At 35.6% G+C, this 19,489-nt stretch overlaps 1 protein-coding gene across 4 annotated transcripts in view; it reads left to right on the top strand.

Annotated features, from left to right (window-relative positions):
• The first annotated feature begins 2,743 nt into the window (after positions 1-2,743).
• Positions 2,744-19,489, top strand: part of SPATA9 (spermatogenesis associated 9) — a 35,556-nt gene continuing 18,810 nt past the window's right edge. Inside the window, exons 1-3 of one of the 4 annotated variants that reach the window (XM_034656526.1) lie at positions 2,744-2,836; positions 5,220-5,322; positions 14,848-14,936. In XM_034656526.1, coding sequence (XP_034512417.1) covers positions 14,871-14,936 — 66 coding nt within the window. In that variant the 5' untranslated portion in view covers positions 2,744-2,836; positions 5,220-5,322; positions 14,848-14,870. The other 3 variants (XM_034656527.1, XM_034656528.1, XM_019808593.2) reach the window with 3 other exon arrangements.

Raw genomic sequence — 19,489 nt, 5'->3', positions numbered from 1 at the left:
ACTATATTATCTGTCTGAGGCTGGATTTTCTTCACATATTTCAACCAAAACAATGTACTGCAACAGATTAAATTCAGAGGCAGATATGAGAAACCAGATGTTTTCAATGAAACTAAACATTAGAGAGATTTGCAAAAATGAAAACATCACTCATCTCACTACATGTTTTATTTTGAAAAATAGTTATTTTCAATAGGAAATATTATTGTCATTTTTAAAATGACTTGTATTAGTTATGTATTGTGTCACCATTTATGCCAAAATTTAGCAGCTTAAGAGTATTTCTTTATTATCTCACCATGTCTGTGGGTCAGGAATCCCCATGTAGCTTCTTTGGGTTCCTCTGGCTTAGGGCGTCTCACAAAGCTGTACTCAAGGTATGAGTAGAGCTGCAATGCAGGCATATTAAGGTTTGACTGGGGTAAGATCAGCTTCTCAGTTCTCTTACATGGTTATCAACAGGACCCAGTTCCACACTGCTGCTGGCCAGAGACATCAGTTCCTTGCCATATGGGTATATCCACGGGAAAGTTACAACATGGCAGCTGGCTTTCCTCAGAGAGACTGAGAGAGAGAGAGGGCAATAAAGACAGAAGACACAGTCTTTCTGTAACCTAATCTTGAAAGTGGCATCCCATCATTTTGGCTGTGTTCTTTTTTTTTTTTTTTTTAAGTCAATAAATCCAGCCCACACTCAAGGGGAGTGGATTACATAAGGGCATGAATATCACAAGGTAGGAATCATTGGGGGGCATCTTGAAGCCTACCATATGAATTAATAAATATTTTATACATTTCTCAGTATTAATTTCTAATAAGTTATTGTCAATAGATACAAATGACATAAACAAAAGCTATTTGGGGTCCTCAGTAATTTGTAAGAGTGCAAACAGATTTTGAGACCAAAAAACTTAAAGAACTGCTCTTCTAGTAAGACAAATACTGGCTTTCCACATGGTAGAGATGCAGAGCATTATTCAAGAGCTTATAATTCATGTCTCATTTTTATTATCATTCATAACTATAAACTTTTTTCCCCAAAATGATAGTATTTATAATAGCATTATAAGATGCACAAATGCATAGTGAAATATGGTAGCCTCTGCCAGAAGTACATACACAGTAGGTGTACTGTCAAGACCTATGAGTACTATACGTACTGTATTTTATCATGTATCCGAGAATACTTCATTAAAAATTTTTAATAATACTTATTCACTGTATTAAGTGCTTAGACTGTGAGCACTCAATAATTGGTGATTTTATTTTATTATTATTTTGTTCAGCAAGTATTTGGGAAACTCTGGACAAAACAGTGTTAGAGTTGGAGATATATAAAGTTTCTAGCAAGAATTAATAATTTAAGCCAATATTCAGATGTGATTGCCATGACAAAGAATTTAATGATAGAACGAATAAAGTACAAGACTTTGGGGTGTGGAGAAAAGATAGAAAGAAGGAAGACAAGACATGGAGAATAGCCAGAAATAAAATATAAAATTATCTTATGAAAGAAAAAGATGGCTACGTTAAGAAATATGGGCTATTAATAGCATCAGCTACTACAAGGCTCAAAAAGAATGAAGACTGAAAAAGGCTTAGATTTGGGGAAGAGACTTTAAAGGAAATCCTCCAGACGGCCAGAATGCAAATCTAAGTAGGAAATAAGAAAGCTGAGACAATAAAGGGAAAAGAAAACTTTGGTTGGAAACAAAAGAAGGTTGCAAGATCTAAGGAACAGGAGATCTAAATATGTGTCTCCCTACTGCTTACTACTTTCAGCATTGAAGAATTTTATGGACAGTCTGTATTCTTTATGCAAACCAAGAAGGGCCAATTTTGAATTATATTTGTTATATTTTTAAAACTGAAGAGCTTAATAAACTAAATTTTAGAGATTTTGCTTTGACTAGGAATTTTTCTTTTTTTTTTTCTTGCCAATATGTTATAGGCACATCCCTGATTTTTTTCACCCTGTACTAAGTGCCCCTAATATCTGGTTTGATCCTGGAGAAATTACAGTTACAAAAATATACAATGACTATCTGTGATAATGTCGGACAGCTGCTAAGGTCAAACAAAATTTTGGAGATCTCTGTTTCAACTTCTTTACTGTACTGATTAATAAATTTGAGCGAAGGGATTGTAGTTCCTACAGGCAGCCAGATCAAGCCTGGCACTAATATCCCAGGATCTCTAGACTTCTAACCCTGGGGCACCTTTTTGACATCACATTATGCTACATTACTTTTGATGATTTTTTTCCAAAATTATTACTGGTGGGCTTTTTTAAAAAGTACTTTATTTATTTATTTGAAAGAGAATGCATGCTCATGAGTGGGGCTGGAGGGTAGAGGGAGAGGGAGAAGCAGACTCCCCGCTGAGCAGGGAGACCCACGTGAGGCTCGATCCCAGGATCCCAAGATCATGACCTGAGCAGGAGGCAGAGGCTTCACCAACTGAGCCACCCAGGCGCCCCAACCTACTGGTGTGATTTTAACAGAAACTTCGTATTTTGGAAGAGAGCGTTTCTCAGGGTGAAGAAACCTCTGAACAACAAGGGATAGTGGTTTGACAAAAATTAAGAGGTGTTACCATTTAGGATTAAATTTTTCTGCTCCCTGGTAGTATTCTTGGGCTTCCTAAAGCCATCATCCCTTTTCTTCAAAATGATGTATGGCAGTACCTTCTCTCTTGGGCCTTCGTTTTCATCACAAATCAACCACATTTTGCACCATTTGCTCTTCTCCACAGGCAAAACTCCAAGCCGCGAGGACAAGAGGATCTCCAGTTCGAGGCAGGAGCGCAGTTCTCTGGAGCGGCATTTGGGTCTCAGGTACCAGGGCCCTAAGCATGTCCAAAGCTGGGGAGTGAGTTGGAGGAGATGCCAAGACTCCCTCACTGGGCCTGCGCCGCATCCGGGAGCTCCGAGAGGTTCTGAGTACCACAATACCACCCACGCAATTCAGGCGCCTCCCTGTGCCTGGAGCCCTGCGTCTGTCCCAGGCTCCATCTGGCGACGCTCAGCCTCGCGCATGACGTGTTGACGTCACGCATTATGGCACGTGCGGCGGGGTCCGCCAGGACTAGTGCAGAGGCTCATGGTTACACGTATTTGGAAGCGGGAGTAGTTGGACCTTGGGCTGCTGGGTGTTTCATTTCCGTGTGGGAGGCGGCTGGTGGAGGCGAAGGCTGCAGCTCGGAAAGCTGGAAGGGCCTTCGGGGAGCTGCACTGGTAGTGGCCCAGCGCGGAGGGCAAGGAGGCAGCCTGCACCTGGCATCTGCACCTGCACCTGCATGAAATGCACAGCAGCCTCCTCTAGACAGGACACTTCCAGGAGAGCCGGTGGAGGTGAGGACAGCCCTCAGGGCCATCAGCCTCTTGTGGCCGCTGCCCCAGGCTAGCCTCTGCTGAAAGCATCTCTGTTTATTGAAAGGAAAAGGGATCTTTCATCTTTATTTTTTAAACTGGGTAAGGATGAAACTTGAATCAAGAGATTTTGAGTTTTGGCGAAATTACACTATTTCCTTGAAAGTAAACTTTATGTAGAATATAAAGGTACTGAGTTTTTAAAAACGTACTGATTTTGCCCCCAAACACTAAGCAATAGCTGTTCGAAGTGTTTTACACCCCTCATGTCTCAGGTCCTTCTCATTTTCTCATGGGAGTTCTTCCTTGACATTTGTAGTAACCCAATCTTCTCTGTATATTGATATATGTCATTCCCAGTATAGCACTTATTAGTACATAGGATGACCTCATTTATTTGCTTGGTTAGTTATAGTATCTTCTTAATGCAAGGTCAGGGAGAGCTGTGATCCAGTCTGTTTTATTTATCATCTCCAGCTTTTAACACAGTGCCTGATGTTTGTTAATTAGAGGAAATCTTTTATGACTCTTTGGCCACCCAGAGCTGGTGCCCTGCCTCTTGCTTGCAAGGAACAACATCCTATGTATATCCGTTTTATTGCATTTATATTTTATTGTAATTGTCCCTGAATACGTCTGTGTTGTTCTGTGTGCTCCTTTATTTAGAACAAGGACTTTTATTATTCGTTTTTGTATCCCATGTGCCTGGCATGCAGTGGGCACTCAGATTTTGATTGAAAAGGTGAAAGCTATCCATAATAGAATTTCTAATAACCTGTATCTTTTCTAAACTTCTTAGACTATCTTAGAATATTTCTCCTCTTGATGGTATTTTTGCCCTGATATTGAAAGCCACTCACTCTAACTAAAAAAGGTAATAGATGTGGTGAAAAGAGTTCAAATTTTAGAAAAGAATCTAGATAAGAGTGTTTGTTCTGCCATTTGCTGGTTTGGAGATACTCTAAATTTTTCAGAGCCTGGCTTATCATTTGTAGATATAGTATTTATATATGGTCTATATAACCATTCTGTTTCTTTGTATAGAATTTAAAAAATCTGACTTTAATACAGCTCCTTAAGAGAAAAAAATGAAGAGTTCTCCACTTTTCCATCCTTTGCCTACATAACACATATTAGACATATTTAGTTTTGAGTTTTATTGAAAATTATTCATGTAAAAAATGAGTAAAAACCACAAATTAGGCAGGTACGATTTCAATCCTTGGTCATAAAGACTTTATTTTAAATAACGGGTGTTATTATTTATATAAATGTTATATATAATCTTTATAATTTAGGACTGTAGGCAATTAATTAGTCTTTTAACATGTAAGAATTATTTGTGTATAAGATAGCTTAGGAATACCTAAGAGGATTGGTTGGTACCGTCTGAAAATAAATGTAGTCTCATGGCGAGCTTAGATAAATTCACACTTAGTGAATTAAGTCTTGTCTGGGCTCCACTTCAAAGAGATGTCATCAACTTGTTGTTAAAGTGTTGGGTCAAAATAAAGAGTGGGTTGCATCATTTACTGTATTCATTTTTGGCAGTGTTGAATGAATATTATTTTTTATAATTATGTAGAATTACATGGAATAACTAATTATATTTTTCATCATGCTTGAACATTATTGATTTGACCAGAGAGATCTTACATAAGTATCTGTACATTCTATGACTCTAAGCGAAGGGACCAAAATACACAATTTGTATTGGTTCCTGCAAAGGTTACTGCAGAAGTAGATAAATCTAAGACTTCTAACCAAAGGCTGTTAAAAATAGGGACTGTGAATACTTAAATGTATTTAATATGTATTTATTTGCTTTTCTTGACATGCTTCAATCAAGATGGCCTGTTTCCAAGGTGGAAGGATCTATCAGAAGATAATGCAGCTGCTCAGAAGCCCTTACTGGACAGTGATGACTACCAATTTGATGAGATGAGTGATATGTAAGAAAAGAATGATTTAAATTTAAAACATAGATTTATAACAAAATTTCCAAAGGCTAAAATAAGATCTAAAATAAGACCAATCAGGGGAATATGTTATATATAATTCTTTCAATTGTTATAGAGAATGTAGTTGTGAGACATTCATCTTAAATCTGAGCAAATTACTAGTGAAAGAGATGGCTTTTCTTAGTTCATAGAGAACAGCAATAAGTAGTTTGCTTCTGTACCACTGTATGCAAGCTCCAACAGAGTCAGGCTTTTTGTCTGTTTTGTTCACCCAGTGGTGAACAGTGGTAGCGCATAGTACATGCTCAGTAAATAGTGAATGAGTGAAAAAACTACCCTTACTGTTATTACTGGAATAGCTGTTGATGATAATTTTTCACAAAAGTTGTTACAGCAATTTGCTCTTCAGGTTATTTCATTTTATTGTTTTTATGAAATATTGAATCACATATATTTATAGATTGTTGTGAGATATAAATAATTATAGTACATTGATATTTGTACACATGATTAAGTTTTAGAAAAAGTACATTACCGTTACCCTTGAAATTGCCGTGTGCTCTTGGTCCAATCCTGTCTTCGTCCCACCCTATTCTGAATTTTATGTTGTTCCCTTTCTTTTTCTTTGTAGTTTGCCACACATATGTGTACTCCTAATATATTGCTGAGTTTTGACTATTTTTGAACTTTATGCAAATGAAACCTTGCTGTGTTTTTTCCTGTATCTTTTCCTCATTCAAAACTATTACACTCCTAAGATTTATTCATGATGTTGCATGTAGCTATAATTTATTCATTTCTACTACTGTACAGTAACTACTATATTATATAATTTATTTATTAATTCCGTAGTTAATAGATGCTGGAGTTGTTTCCATTCTCTTCGTTCTACAATTAGTGCAGTGAACACTCTAGTGCCTGTTTCCTAGTGCTAGTGGGGATATTGCCAGAATTGGAAGCGGTGGTCACAGCTATGCAGCTATGCAGGTCTTCAGTTGTACTTAATAATACTGTTTTTCAAAGTAGGCATGCCAATTCACATTCTTGTTACCACTACATGAGAATTTCTGAGCTCCACATCCTTGCCAGCACTTGATACAATATGAAAGAAATAAGAAATGCAAGGAAAACTTGACAAGAATACAATTTATGGAAGATTTTAACATTCGATTTTAGTAACACAGCTAATAGGCAAAAATTAATAGGCTGTATAAGAACTGAATAATATAATCAATAAACTCAGTTTTTTGTAATGTAAATGTATTTTTACATTTTTTGATTAAAGAATATATGTTTCCTTTGTATGATTTAGGACATTTATAAAAAATTGGTCATGTAGTTCGTCACAAAAGAAACCTTAAAATCAGGAAAGTAGAGATTTTATAGACCATATTCTTTGATCTAAAAGCCAATCGGGTAGAATCAAATAATAATAGAATATCAAATCTTAATTACTGGGGGGTGCCTGGGTGGCTCAGTTGGTTAAGCGTCCGACTCTTGATCTCAGCTTGGACCTTGATCTCAGGGTCATGAGTTCAAGCTCTGCTTTGGGCTCCACGCTGGGCATGGAGCCTACTTAAAAAAGAAAAAAAAAACCTTAATTACTTGGAAATTATAAAATGTAATTAAAATTGTTCATGGAGCAAGGAGGAAATCAAAGGAAGCGTGGAAATCTCTTTCAAAAATGTATGGGTTAAAGTAAAAGATCTATTGAGAGTACTTTCATTATTGAAGAAGAAAGACTAAAAATACAGAAATTTTGTACTTATCTTAAATTCTTTCAGTGCATGAATTAAAGAAAAAAGAGAAAAAAATATGTAAGATTAGAAATACTACAGATACAGAAGATTAAAGTAATTACACACAGCTCTGTGACAACATACTTGAAAATCTTGTATAATAGGATTTTTTTTTAAAGATTTTATTTATTTATTTGACAGAGATAGAGACAGCCAGCAAGAAAGGGAGCACAAGCAGGGGGAGTGGGAGAGGAAGAAGCAGGCTCATAGCAGAGGAGCCTGATGTGGGGCTCGATCCCATAACGCCGGGATCACGCCCTGAGCTGAAGGCAGACGCTTAACCGCTGTGCCACCCAGGCACCCCTATAATAGGATTTCTTAATGAAACAAATTATTTAAACTTCCCAAGAAAAGAACAATTTTAATATACAAATGAACATATATGAAATTTAACAGTTGGTAAACTGAATTTTTAAAAAACTATCAAGACCAAATAGTTTCACAACCAAGTTCTAGCTAGCATTTAAAAAAAAGGGGGTGGTGGAATTTTACTGTATGCAAATTATACCTCTGTTTTAAAAAAGGAAAAAGAAAGAAAGAAGAATACCAAATACTATCGATGTTATTGTTCCAGATACCTCTGAAAGATGCAAGCCTTCTCAATTCATAGTCACATAATTTTATATTTCATATATTCCATAGTCACAGATTTTAGTACTAACCTGTTAAGTACACAAAAGAAAGCCATGGACAAATCTCACTTAGGAATATAGTTGCAAAAATTATAAATGAAATATTAGCAAATGACTCTAGCAAAATATCAAAGAAATAATATGCTATAAACAAGTACACATTCTATGCCAGGAATACAAAGATGATTCCAATAACAGGAAAGCTAATACAGAATTTCTTATATATACACTGAGGGAGGAAAAAAGTGATCATATTTATAGATTATGAAATGGAAGTTGATAAAATTCAATAACCATTCCCAATAAGAAAGAACAAAACCAGAATGGGCATAGAAATACAGTAAAAATTGCTTAGAATAACACTTGCTGTTGGTCTTTTGGTGAGCAGTAAAATATTGAAGATATTTTAATTGAAAACAGGAACAAGATAGGTGTCCCTTCCATAATTGTTATTATTCAACATTATTTTTGGAAGTCCTGGTGAATGCAGTTAAATAAGATAATAAAATAATTGGTATGGACATGGAAAAAAAGAGATGAAATTATTTTTTCCCCCTTGATGACAGTGAATACATGGAAAATCTAAGAGATTAGTGGAAAAACCAAGCGGGGGGGTGGGGTCGAGGAGCTCCACTGGAAATAATAGAATGAAAAAGAAGAGTAGCAGAGACTTTCCTTAACAGAAAATGAAACATAGTATAAAATCACTGTGGTCAAATTAGTATCATAATGACGTAGAAATAGACAGATCAGTGGACCAGAAATAGTTCCCAATATATGTGTGTGTGGTAGTAGCTGTATTTCATATTGATGAGCACAATAGTTTAGTTAATCAGTAGAACTAAAACAGTTGGATATTCAGATGGAAGGAAACAATGACCTATTAAAATTGAAATATAGATGGATTAAAAATTTTTTAATTAATTTTTAAAGAAAGAAAACTGAAGAAAATTTGGGAGACTTTATGTCTAACTTAGGGCCTGGAATAACTTCATTAACAGGAAAACCATAAGTTTTATAAAGAAAGATAGTTTTATTTGACTATATGAATATTTAAAAACAAAGAATCCTTTTTGAATATAAATTTTATTTTTTAAGATAATTTACTTTTAATTTATGAAGGTATTGGATTTTCACTGCAATTCATGAAGCACTGATGTAGGTTGTGGGTTGCCTATATTTTTGAGAAACTAGAAGATAGATTTAAAGTTAGATTAAGTTGGAACATTTTTGGTTACAGTATGTCATAGATGATATATACTTAAATTTTCATGATATTGAGAGACACATAATATCTGTTCATGCCATAAATAATAATGCTGTATTGACCACTGGATTCGTATGATAATGGCTGATCATTCCATGAGACCAGTAGGAGTCCCCTTAAGCTGACTTCTGTGTTCTCTTAATAGGATCCTATTAATCTTCAAAAACTTCCTTCCTTTCTGGATTGAGATCTCCCTGGTTTACCTTGTACTTCTCCTGCCCCAGACCTGATATCAGCTGTTTCTTCAAGGAGTCCTAGTTCATTGTAGTGAGGAACGATATTAAAGCCCAGATTCTAGGTACTAGGAGTGTTCTTTTCTACTCGACTGGCAGTGTTGCTAGCCTTTCCAGTCTGTACTCCTAGAAAAAATGTATTTTTAAAAATCATTTTTGATTCTGTTTACCATTACAGTGTTTTACTTTGTTCTTTGATTTTCTGATTAGGCCTTTTCCTTTTTCTCTTAATGTTATTAACTCAAAAATGTGTTTATCCTGCACTATAAGCAAAGTAATTTCAAATAACAAAACCAATAATAATACTACCAAGAAAATGACTGAATGAAATTTAAAATGTCTTTTTAGTTCTTTTTGTCCTTGCAGTGTTCTGAACTGTATTCTAAAGTTCCTGGAAAGAAATCGTTTCTACGTGTTATACAAAAATTTGATGCACAGCTATTTTTTCAATTTTGTCCAGTTTTAGGGATTAGTTTTTAAAAATAAAAATTTTGAAAGTTTTTACATGTATATTCTTTTGATCTCTACTGCATTAGATATTTTCATTTACTTTACTCACATATTTATCAGTACTATACCCATTAATGTGCTACACTTTTATTTTCTATTCTCAGATATACAATATAATCTATTATACTGCAGTTAATATACCCAGCATTATTTACCCAAAAAAAAAGCAGAAAGGGAAATCAAAGACAAATGTTCTCATCATGTCTGTTTTTCTAGTTCTTAATGATTGAGCTCATATTGAATTAATTAATTATTTCCGTTAATTAGGACATGTCACATGACCTACTATTCACTATAATGGGTCAAATAAATAAAAATGTAGTTGTATGTGGGAAAGAGTGTTCTTCCCATAATGTGTGATAAATATCGTGTGTGTGTGTGTATGTATGTCATACTTAAGTGTACTATATTTACAGCTCAGTTGGTTGACTCCATGATGAATTTGTTAATGATAAAATTTTTCATCCTACCTGAGACATGAATATTAGGTTTGATTATATTCATTCAGGAAATATTCATTGTAATATTGTAAAATTATAAAAGTACATAAAAGCACCATCCTGGTTTTGGGAGTATAGCCTTGAGCTAACTAAAGACCCTGAACTCATGGAGCTTATATTGTGATGAGGGAAACAGACAACAAATAAGTCTGACCTTCTCAGCTTCCTGCCATCTAACCAACCTCAGCAATTCCCACAATTGTGTAGCAATGCTAACGTTGCAAATTTTGTGTCCTATATGGCCTGCCACTTTATTATAACTATTTGAAGACTTCCCATTGGGCTTTCCAAGGCTACTCAGTATTAATGGTAAACAATTGGAATTTTAGAATATAATTATTAAATAATTTTTAAGAAACAAAGTGCTTCTGTTTTGAAACATTTTTGAAAAATCTACCTGTTTGAAAAATCTACCTATTTGAAAAATACCTGTTTTGAAACATTTTTGAAAAATCTGTATATGCAAGATATATAGCAGGTATTTATTTTTGGTATTAAAAAGATGATAATTTACCCTACAGAAGAATTTTACCTAGGGTTACTTTTAAAGAGTAAGTTCCCCTAGTCCATTTCAAATTATTGAAGTTACAAACATCCTGTATGCACGCAAGCTGCCTCAAATTTTTATTACAATGAGAAGGTCTATTCATTTTCTCTTATGACCCAGGATTTCCCAAGTTTGATCAACTTATGATTACAAGTTGGGATCACAATAATAATAGTAACCTATACTTCACTGGCTTTGCCCTGCAGAACTTCACATCTGAATCTGCTCCCTTCCCTCCAAGTATTTTTGGGAATTCCCACAGAGCGTCTAATTATTGAGAGCAAATCTGGTCAGCCGCCTTGCAGGTAGTATCTGCTTGGCACTTGTGACTACTTCCATGGATATCATTATATCTCCCTCGGGCACTGCTTCAGTTTGGGCTCTGTTCTGGACACTGCATCCTCACAATGAGTACCACTGCTAATGCATTGACACTTAAAAAGAGCCAAAGATCTTTGGCAAAGTTCTGAAAATGCCTCCTTTCCCTTTTTTCTTTCTGTGGGGGGGGGTGTACCCTAACTATAGCTAGTTTGTGCGCACTGCCTTAAGAAAGCTGAGTAAGACTGTTTAAGGTCTCTCTTTTCATTCTATCTGAATCCCTATTGGATGTGAGATCAAGGATAGATCCGAGTGATATACAGCAGCCTATGCTCAGAATCACTCCTCTCCCAAGAAAATTAAGGCATTGTTACTTGATTGGCTTTGTCAGAGCTGGCTAATGTAATTAAATCTGGGTTCTCTCCCAGAAGGATCCCGCAGTCTGATGTATGTATATAGGCTTTGATCGGTCTGCCGCATCTGTTGTCCGACATCAGGACCTGTCTGAGCCTTTAACAGTAGATGCGGAGACCTCTCCTACACACTAAGCTGATTTATATAAAACTTTTCACTAGTCTCTGAGCAAAGTGATATACTATTGTATTTTCAATCATACTTCAAGACATAAACTTGGCATTTAATCAATTAGACATAAGTGAATAGTTATATGGAAGCAGTTTTTCTATAGTATTTTTTAAAATTTGTGTGCCTTGTTTGCCATGACACGCAACTTTTTAGGAATAAAGAACCCAATTAACATTGATTTTTATTAGTATTTTCCTTCCTAAGCTTTGTGTACATGGAAACTTTGGGTTGTTATGAACTATATTGTTTTCCACACATTTTGTTTAGTTTATGTGCATAGTTAGATTTTTAAAGAGTCCACATTTTACAGATATAATGAGCAGAAGCTTTTCCATAGTCTTGGGGTAACAATCATTTGATGAATGTTATGTACAGGTATCCCCTACTTTTCAAAAGTTTGCGTTCTACCACTGTGCTTTTGTGAAAGACCTAGTGGTGGTACCTGATTTCACTATCCAAAAGAAATCCAAAGAAGATTTTCACTTTTATGAAAAAAAAAAGAAAGAAAAATGAAAATAGTATTGGATGTGTGTGTGTGTGTGTGTGTGTGTGTGTGTGTGTTGCAGCAAGCTATGATAGAGGGTGTGGGCACCCGAGCAGCAAGAGTGGCCCTGCCAGGCTCCTTCCTCGGAACTACACTGAGTATCAAGCTGTGATAGCTTTGAACCGTGTCTGTGAGCCTCTGCGCTTTACCTCAATTTATTTTGTATATCCCTTTGCAAGATGTGTCCTAGGGTATCAGAAAAGCCTAAGAGAGGTTACTTTTTGGTCTGGAAACAGTCAAAATAGCTTTCTGTATAAATTAATAATGATCATTGCTTCTTCGCTTTACTCCGTTTTGGCTTACAAAACGTTTCCTAGGAATAGAAAAGCTCTTTCTGATAGCAAGCGAAATCTGTATTTGAATTATTTCTAATTTATGCCATCCTGAATAACCTTGCATTAACTGTCTTTATACAAAGTATTATTGAGGATTTTTAAAATTGGGATATATTCCCAGAATGATGGTTGGTTTTAGTAATATTAATGTATTGGTATTGTTTGATATTTTCAGATTGCTTTCAAAACATTCTTACCTGTCAGAGTGATTATCTTTTTTCTATATTAAAGCCTTTTAAATACAAATAAATTTTCAGGGCTGTTATAAAATTTGGAGGTATTTGTAACTGTTGCCTATTAATTTTTTTTAAGTATGGACCACTGTATTATGAGCTATAAAGAATAACATTATAGCTAAAGAAGATAACCATTAACATTATTTATTTTCTCTAACTTTATTACCTGAAATAACTTAAGATACGTAAGGATATAGGTATAATTAAAATTAAGTAAACCCATAATATGATCAGATATGGTCACAAATATAAAGTAAGTGTGGCAGGGTGGGATTTTTAAAAATCTCATTACCCCCTGTCTTTTTTTCATCACTCCTCTCCCAAGGAGAGTCATTAAGAAAGCAAAGACAAAAAGAACTTTGTTAGAATGACACAGAGTCTGGTTATGCTCTAAGTGCAGGCAATATTAGCATGAGAACCTGTTTTTTCTTGTAGATTTGTTAATTTCATAAGATGCTTAGGAGGGTGAGAACTAATAAAAAGAAAAAAAAACTGGATGAAATCAGTTGGGAGCTAGGGCAGACATCAGGAGTTGGCAGATGGATAAAAAGAGCTTAGGGGGTCAATGAGAGTGAACAGGGAAGGAGATCAGAGACAAAAGGGACAGCCAACTGTTCCTCTGGGGTAAATACTGATAGGCACATATCATAATAGGACAAATAAAGGGTTACATTTCTTACAGACTTTCAGTTTGTGTGTTCATCATTGTCTAATAAGATTTTCTTTCTGGCAATGGATTGCAGTTTCCACATATTAAGGGCATAATTATCTTAAGTACTAGGGTCATGACGGAGGGAAATATGTTCTTCTAAGGTTAAGAGAAGTGTTTGTGGTTTGGTGAAGAGTGTTCTCAGACAGATCAAGACTAAAGACAAATTGAAGGTGGAGATCTGGCAAGCTTCACGTGATAGAGGAATTCTATGATGAACATTTTTCTTTTTCCTAGACAACTCCAATGAACACACCTCTAACACCCACAGCTTAGGCTTGCTAAAGACAATGGTCTAGCTACAATTAAATGTAAAGGCTTCAAATTAAAATGGGATTTGTGTTAATCAACTCTGAATTCATCCACACTAAAATATTAACTAGGTAATCAATCAAATCCACATTATATGAAGTTCTTCCTAGATTTGATCAATGGACAATAATGAAGTGGGGTCGGACTGGAAGGGAAGAAGATGAGGAAGAAGAGTAAGAAGGAGGAGGAGGAGGAGGAGGAATTTTTAAGAAGAGAAACCATAGATTTTATAATTTTGCCTGTGTTTGACCTAGTGACCTTTATTTGAGTGAAGGAAAAACAATCTGTTCAAAAGTCTTCCTGAACTAACTGCTGGTGTTTCTATTCTTCTTGGCATCATATGTGAAGCATTTCTTTTAAAGCGTGTGCCAACTTTTTTCAAAGGGAGCTTTGTTCTCAGATGATCCATTAATTGAGGTATCACTGTAGAAGTTGGGTCAAAATTCCACATGATGCAGAACTTCTTAGTATGGTTTATTTTTCATTCTCCTTTCTCCTCCCTTTATGCCTTCAAACACACTCTTCCTCTGCTCACTGCCAGAGTGATTTCAGAAGACTCTGTAACAAGCTCTCAGAGGCCCATTGTGCAGTAACAAAGAATTCTGGCAGTGAGCTGTAGGTTCTGTCCTTGCCTGCTTTCCTGAGTGGAAGGGTGCCCTCATCTCTCACTAATGGCAGAGTAGGACAAGTGTTGCCCTGGCCTGCAAACTTGCCAAGCACTAGGAACCCGAGCAAGAATTTGTCATGCCCATCAAACCTGTTGGGTGGATATGTGGGCAGGTGTTGAAGAACTTTTCTGGAAGAAGTATATGCAATCTTGTTGTAAAGGGGATATGGGTGTGGGAAACAACGGGGAATAAAATCCCCTAGGGTTTACTTATTTTCCCAGGCACTTACAAAGTGGACCCATTGTCCCATGTTCTTTTGAATTATGGTTAGGTGATAATTTTCCTAAAGCTTTTTTTCCTCCTAACTTCTTTTTGTCTTAGTCGAGGGGATCCAGAAAGTCATCATGGACCTTATAGATGAGTTTAAAGATGAATTCCCTACCATCCTAAGATTATCACAGTCTAATCAGGTAATGTGATTTCATAATTTTGAAAAGGATTACAAAAAGTGTATTGTATTTTTAATATCATATCTGTTGTTTAATGCTTGACTTTTGAGATCAGTGCCTGAAGCTTAGGAAGAAATTAATTTTGCCTCAGAAGAACAAATTTCAAATCTTACTCACTGGGTGGGTCTATGAAAAGCAGAAAGATGGTGGACAAAGAAATGAGATGGATAAATTAAGTTTAAATAAAATCACTGTGCTGTTAGATCGGAAATGTGGAGCTCTCTCATAGCCACAATTGCAATGTATGTAGTTTGCTACATTTGCTTAAGATTTGCTTTATATAAAAATCAGGAAAACACCTAGATATATTTTAACTAAAATCTATGGCAATTAAATCAGTGAAAAAAATAACCAACATAAATTATAATAATGGAAAGATAAATATGGTATGAGTGTATGTTTTAACGTGGAAAGAAAATAGTGATATCAGATAAACAAAACATATGTGCATATGTTTTGTATAACCTCTGTTCCCAAAAGGATTTGAGACAGATAAAATATTGGGAGTGAAAGAGGGAATAGGTAGAGATTTCTGAAAAGACATCTGATCCGGAAAAAGTAAACTCTTATAATCTAATTTACTTAAAAGTACACAGCTCTTAATGGAAAAGTGTATTTTAGTCATCTAGACCACACTTAGAATAGAATATATTGTAAAGTTACATGATACAGTAATAATTTCCTCATCCAGATACCAGAGTTTTGGCAATTTCAAACATGAGGAACATAGCCCAAACCTGGAAGTAAACAAAAATCTCTCTGAGTAACATAGTAATCACAAAGTCTTTATATTTCATTCCAAAGGAGAGACATTAGAGCTACTTTTACCCATTCATCCAGGCAACCAGGCATCAGACATTTACTAAATACTTTCCTATTGGCTGGGACTGGGAGAGGGAATACAGGGATAAGACAGGATGCTTTCAGTCAGTTAGCTTAATCTAATGGAGATGGAATTGTAAACAAGTAATTGTTTTAAAATATGGTAAGAGGTAAATCCGACTTAGTGGAATGAGTGGCTCTACCTAGGATGGTCAGAGAAGGCTTCATGGAGGAAGGATGCTTAAATTGGGTTTCAGAGGATGAATATGAATTTTCAGTAAAAAAGGGGTAGGGTAAGTAGATAGGAGCAGAGGAAGCAGTGTCAGCTAGGACAAAAAGTGTGAAACAGCATAGCATATTCCCAGAATATCAAGTAAATATGAACCAATGGCATGAGTCTTGGGTCTAGACTTTGGGGAGGGCTGATACTGAAGTGTAGATATCTGGATACCTAGTGGTAAGATGGCATCCCAATGGTGGTCCACGAAGTAGGATAGAATGAGGCCTAAAAGCCCCAGACTGCAAACCAGATCTTATTAATCTGTATCTTAGACTCAGTGTCTAGTTGCTTCCCCCTGTAGCATTCCCCTAGTTTTAGTATAAAATCTTTTTAAATGTTGGAACTTTTTCTTGAGTATGCTCTGGAGTATTAAAGAAGGAATGGGCAGGTGACCATGCTTGGTCTAGGATGTAAAATGGGTAAGACTGGCACAATCTGGAAAGCCCTGTTTCCCCTTGCAAGTTGTGATTCTCTCACCACAGGCAACATTAAAGAAACTGGGTTTAATAATCTGAGAAGTTACAACTTTCTTTACAACTCCCTTCATTTCTTCCTACTCCCTGAATAGCCTCATTATCACTAGAGGCATAAATTTGGTTTAATAGTAAAATAGATTGATATTCTGATCCCAAAGAAAGAACTCTGAGTTCTTATTTACAACTCACTGAAGTTATTTACTTATAAGAACTTTACCTCATTCAGAGAAGAATATAAACATAGTTACTTTATTTCTCATTTTCAAAACACTTATGTTGTTCTTTTTCCGCCATTTACTTTGCTGAGATTGGCAAGAAACCCAAGTTCTTAGGGGATATTATAACAGATTGAAGTTACTTGTACTTCAAAAATAAATTATTCAGAAAACAATGCTAATACTTGGGTAACTAAATTATTTTTAAAAGGTCAGATTGTAAATGCTGCAAATTTAATTATTTTGGGGATGATCCATAATTCCCAAACATACTGAAAAGATTGGTTTTTAGAATATTTAGAAGGTTTTAATTCATTAGGTTGGATTTTAAATCTCTACATTTCATGATTAGTATTTAAAACTTTTTTAAAAAGTTTTAGGCATTTATTTATTTAGGAAAAGGCCATCTTGTTGGCCTGAAACAAACAAAAGATTTGGTGGGAGTGATGGTGGGATTTTTATAGAGAGATATATCCAGAATAGTGGTTATTAAATAGTTCTTCATGACTAATGATTTTGAAGGAAATTTTCTTCCTGGGGCTGAGGGAAGTTAATTTTAGAATCTTGGCTTGAGGTCATGGCTTCTGATGTCCTGTATGCTCCAGTCCAACCCAGACCCCAGTACCTTCAGTATCCACTTCCTTTAGCAAAAAAGTGATTTAAAGGTTTGCATTTGTAAATTGCATATGATTTCCATAAGAGGATTAAAAAATATTAAAGTTTTACATTCAAACAAATGAAAAATGTATTTTACAATTAGGGAACTAAAAAGTTTTAACTTAGATGATCTTTACTTGAGTGAGAGAAATCTTTTGTGGTTTTAATTATGAAAGGTAATTATGTGTTTTATTCTGTAATTATCTTGCCCTTAACCTTATACTATAAAACTGGGAGTTCTAAGCAGAACATATAGGAATCCATACAAAACTTTGGATTTTTATAACTGTAGATGTACTTTTCTGAATTCTCTTGGCTTATTTTTTTTTTTTCTTTTAAACACGTAGGACAAAACTCTTGGGGCTGCAGCAGTGATGTCTGGAAATTACTTTCATTGGTATAGAATTTCCAAATATGATGAGAGTAGGACTGTGTTCTATAATTCAGTTACATTTTTGTCTTTGGCGAGTTGTTTCAGTGGGGCACTATCATAATTGTGGAAGTTACAGAGCACATTGTACATTGAAAACTTTCAGGGTGGTTTCTAATTTAGTATTTGGTCTATTTCTCTAGTTAATTTGTTATATTTTGTGATACTCTTCATTCATTCATTTCAACAAGTATTTATATACCCTACTGTGTGCCAGACACTATTCTAGGTACTGGCGAAATATCAGTGATCCAAATAGATACAAAACACTGCTGTCATAGAACTCACATCCTAGTCAAGTAGGAAAACAAGAAACAAGGAAAATGAACTACGTATTGTGTTAGTGGTAGGTCTTAAGAAGAAGAGGAAGGGTAGCCGAGTTATGAAATAGGGGTAGGGACAAGGAGAATAATTGACCATTAAGGTAGGGTGACCAAGAGGGTCTTAGTGAGAAAGTAATTCTTGAATTAAGACGTGAGGGAAGTAAGGGAGCAAACCTTAGTACCTTTGAAGAATCAAACGGCATAGCTAGTGCTAAGCCCCTGAGGTGGGAGCATACTTAACAAGTTCAACAAGTAGGAGGAAAGGGAGAAAAAAGACAATGAGGTTAGGGAGGTAAAGAAAGGACAACCTTTGTAGGGTTTTGTAGACCACTGTTTGTAATTTGCCTTTACATTGAGTGCACTAGGAAGCCACTGAAACAGCGGAGCAGAAAAGCAAGATACAACCCAAGTTTTAATTCTCTCTCTCTGGCAGAGGTGTTGAGGAATAGAATGAACATAGATAGACAAGGATGGAAGCAGGGACACCGGTGAGGAGGCTAATTAACTAGTCTGGAGTAGAGAGGGTGGATAAGTTCAATGGACTGAGTGTTGGCACTGAAGAGTAGTGAGAAGTGGTCAAATTCTAGGACTATTCAGAGAAAGAATTGAATAAGACTTGCTGACAGGCTGGGTTTTTTGGATGCAGAGTAGTAAAAAGCTGACATAGTAGAAATTGGAGTTCAGCGTTGAAACTGCTGATGATAGAGAGATGAGTATGGCTCCAGAAAAAAAAAAAAAGATAAGAAAACAGAAAGGCAGAATATATTCAAAGAATGGGGCTCAAATAGCGAAATCTGGAGCAGGATTCTCAAAACAATCTGATTAATCGATACTAGGTTTCTTGTGGTAAATGATCATGACCTTTGTGTGTCTCTAAGGTGGTGGAGGGGAGGGAAGTTGGAATTTCTTTTCTCACATTTGGTAACAGATCACAGATGATAATGATGACAAAAAGAATCATATATACTTGCACATCTTGCAACCAATTCCAGGATGCTTAGGACAGGAATCAAACAAAACAAACCAGGAAAAAGAAATGAGCACTTCTTAATTTGGGGTCAAAGTTTAAATTTACACACATGGCTTGGTAGGAAAATATATAGCATACATAGTAGACAAAGGGAAAAGCTGGTAGCTCAAAAAAAGAAAAAAAAAACCCTTTATTTAAAAAGTTTTCTACTAGAGCCTATTTTAAAAATTCACTGAAGGTAAGAGTGAGTTGGAATCGTCACTATAAACTGGTACTATTTAAAAAAAAAAAAAAAAAGAGAGAGAGAGGAAAATCTCATCTCATTCTGCATCTCCAGGACT

This window comes from Ailuropoda melanoleuca, chromosome 3 (assembly GCF_002007445.2).
Source record: "Ailuropoda melanoleuca isolate Jingjing chromosome 3, ASM200744v2, whole genome shotgun sequence".
Classification (NCBI taxonomy): domain Eukaryota; kingdom Metazoa; phylum Chordata; class Mammalia; order Carnivora; family Ursidae; genus Ailuropoda; species Ailuropoda melanoleuca.
The sequence above is the reverse complement of the archived record's forward strand: the minus strand, read 5'-3'. Positions and strand labels throughout refer to the sequence as shown.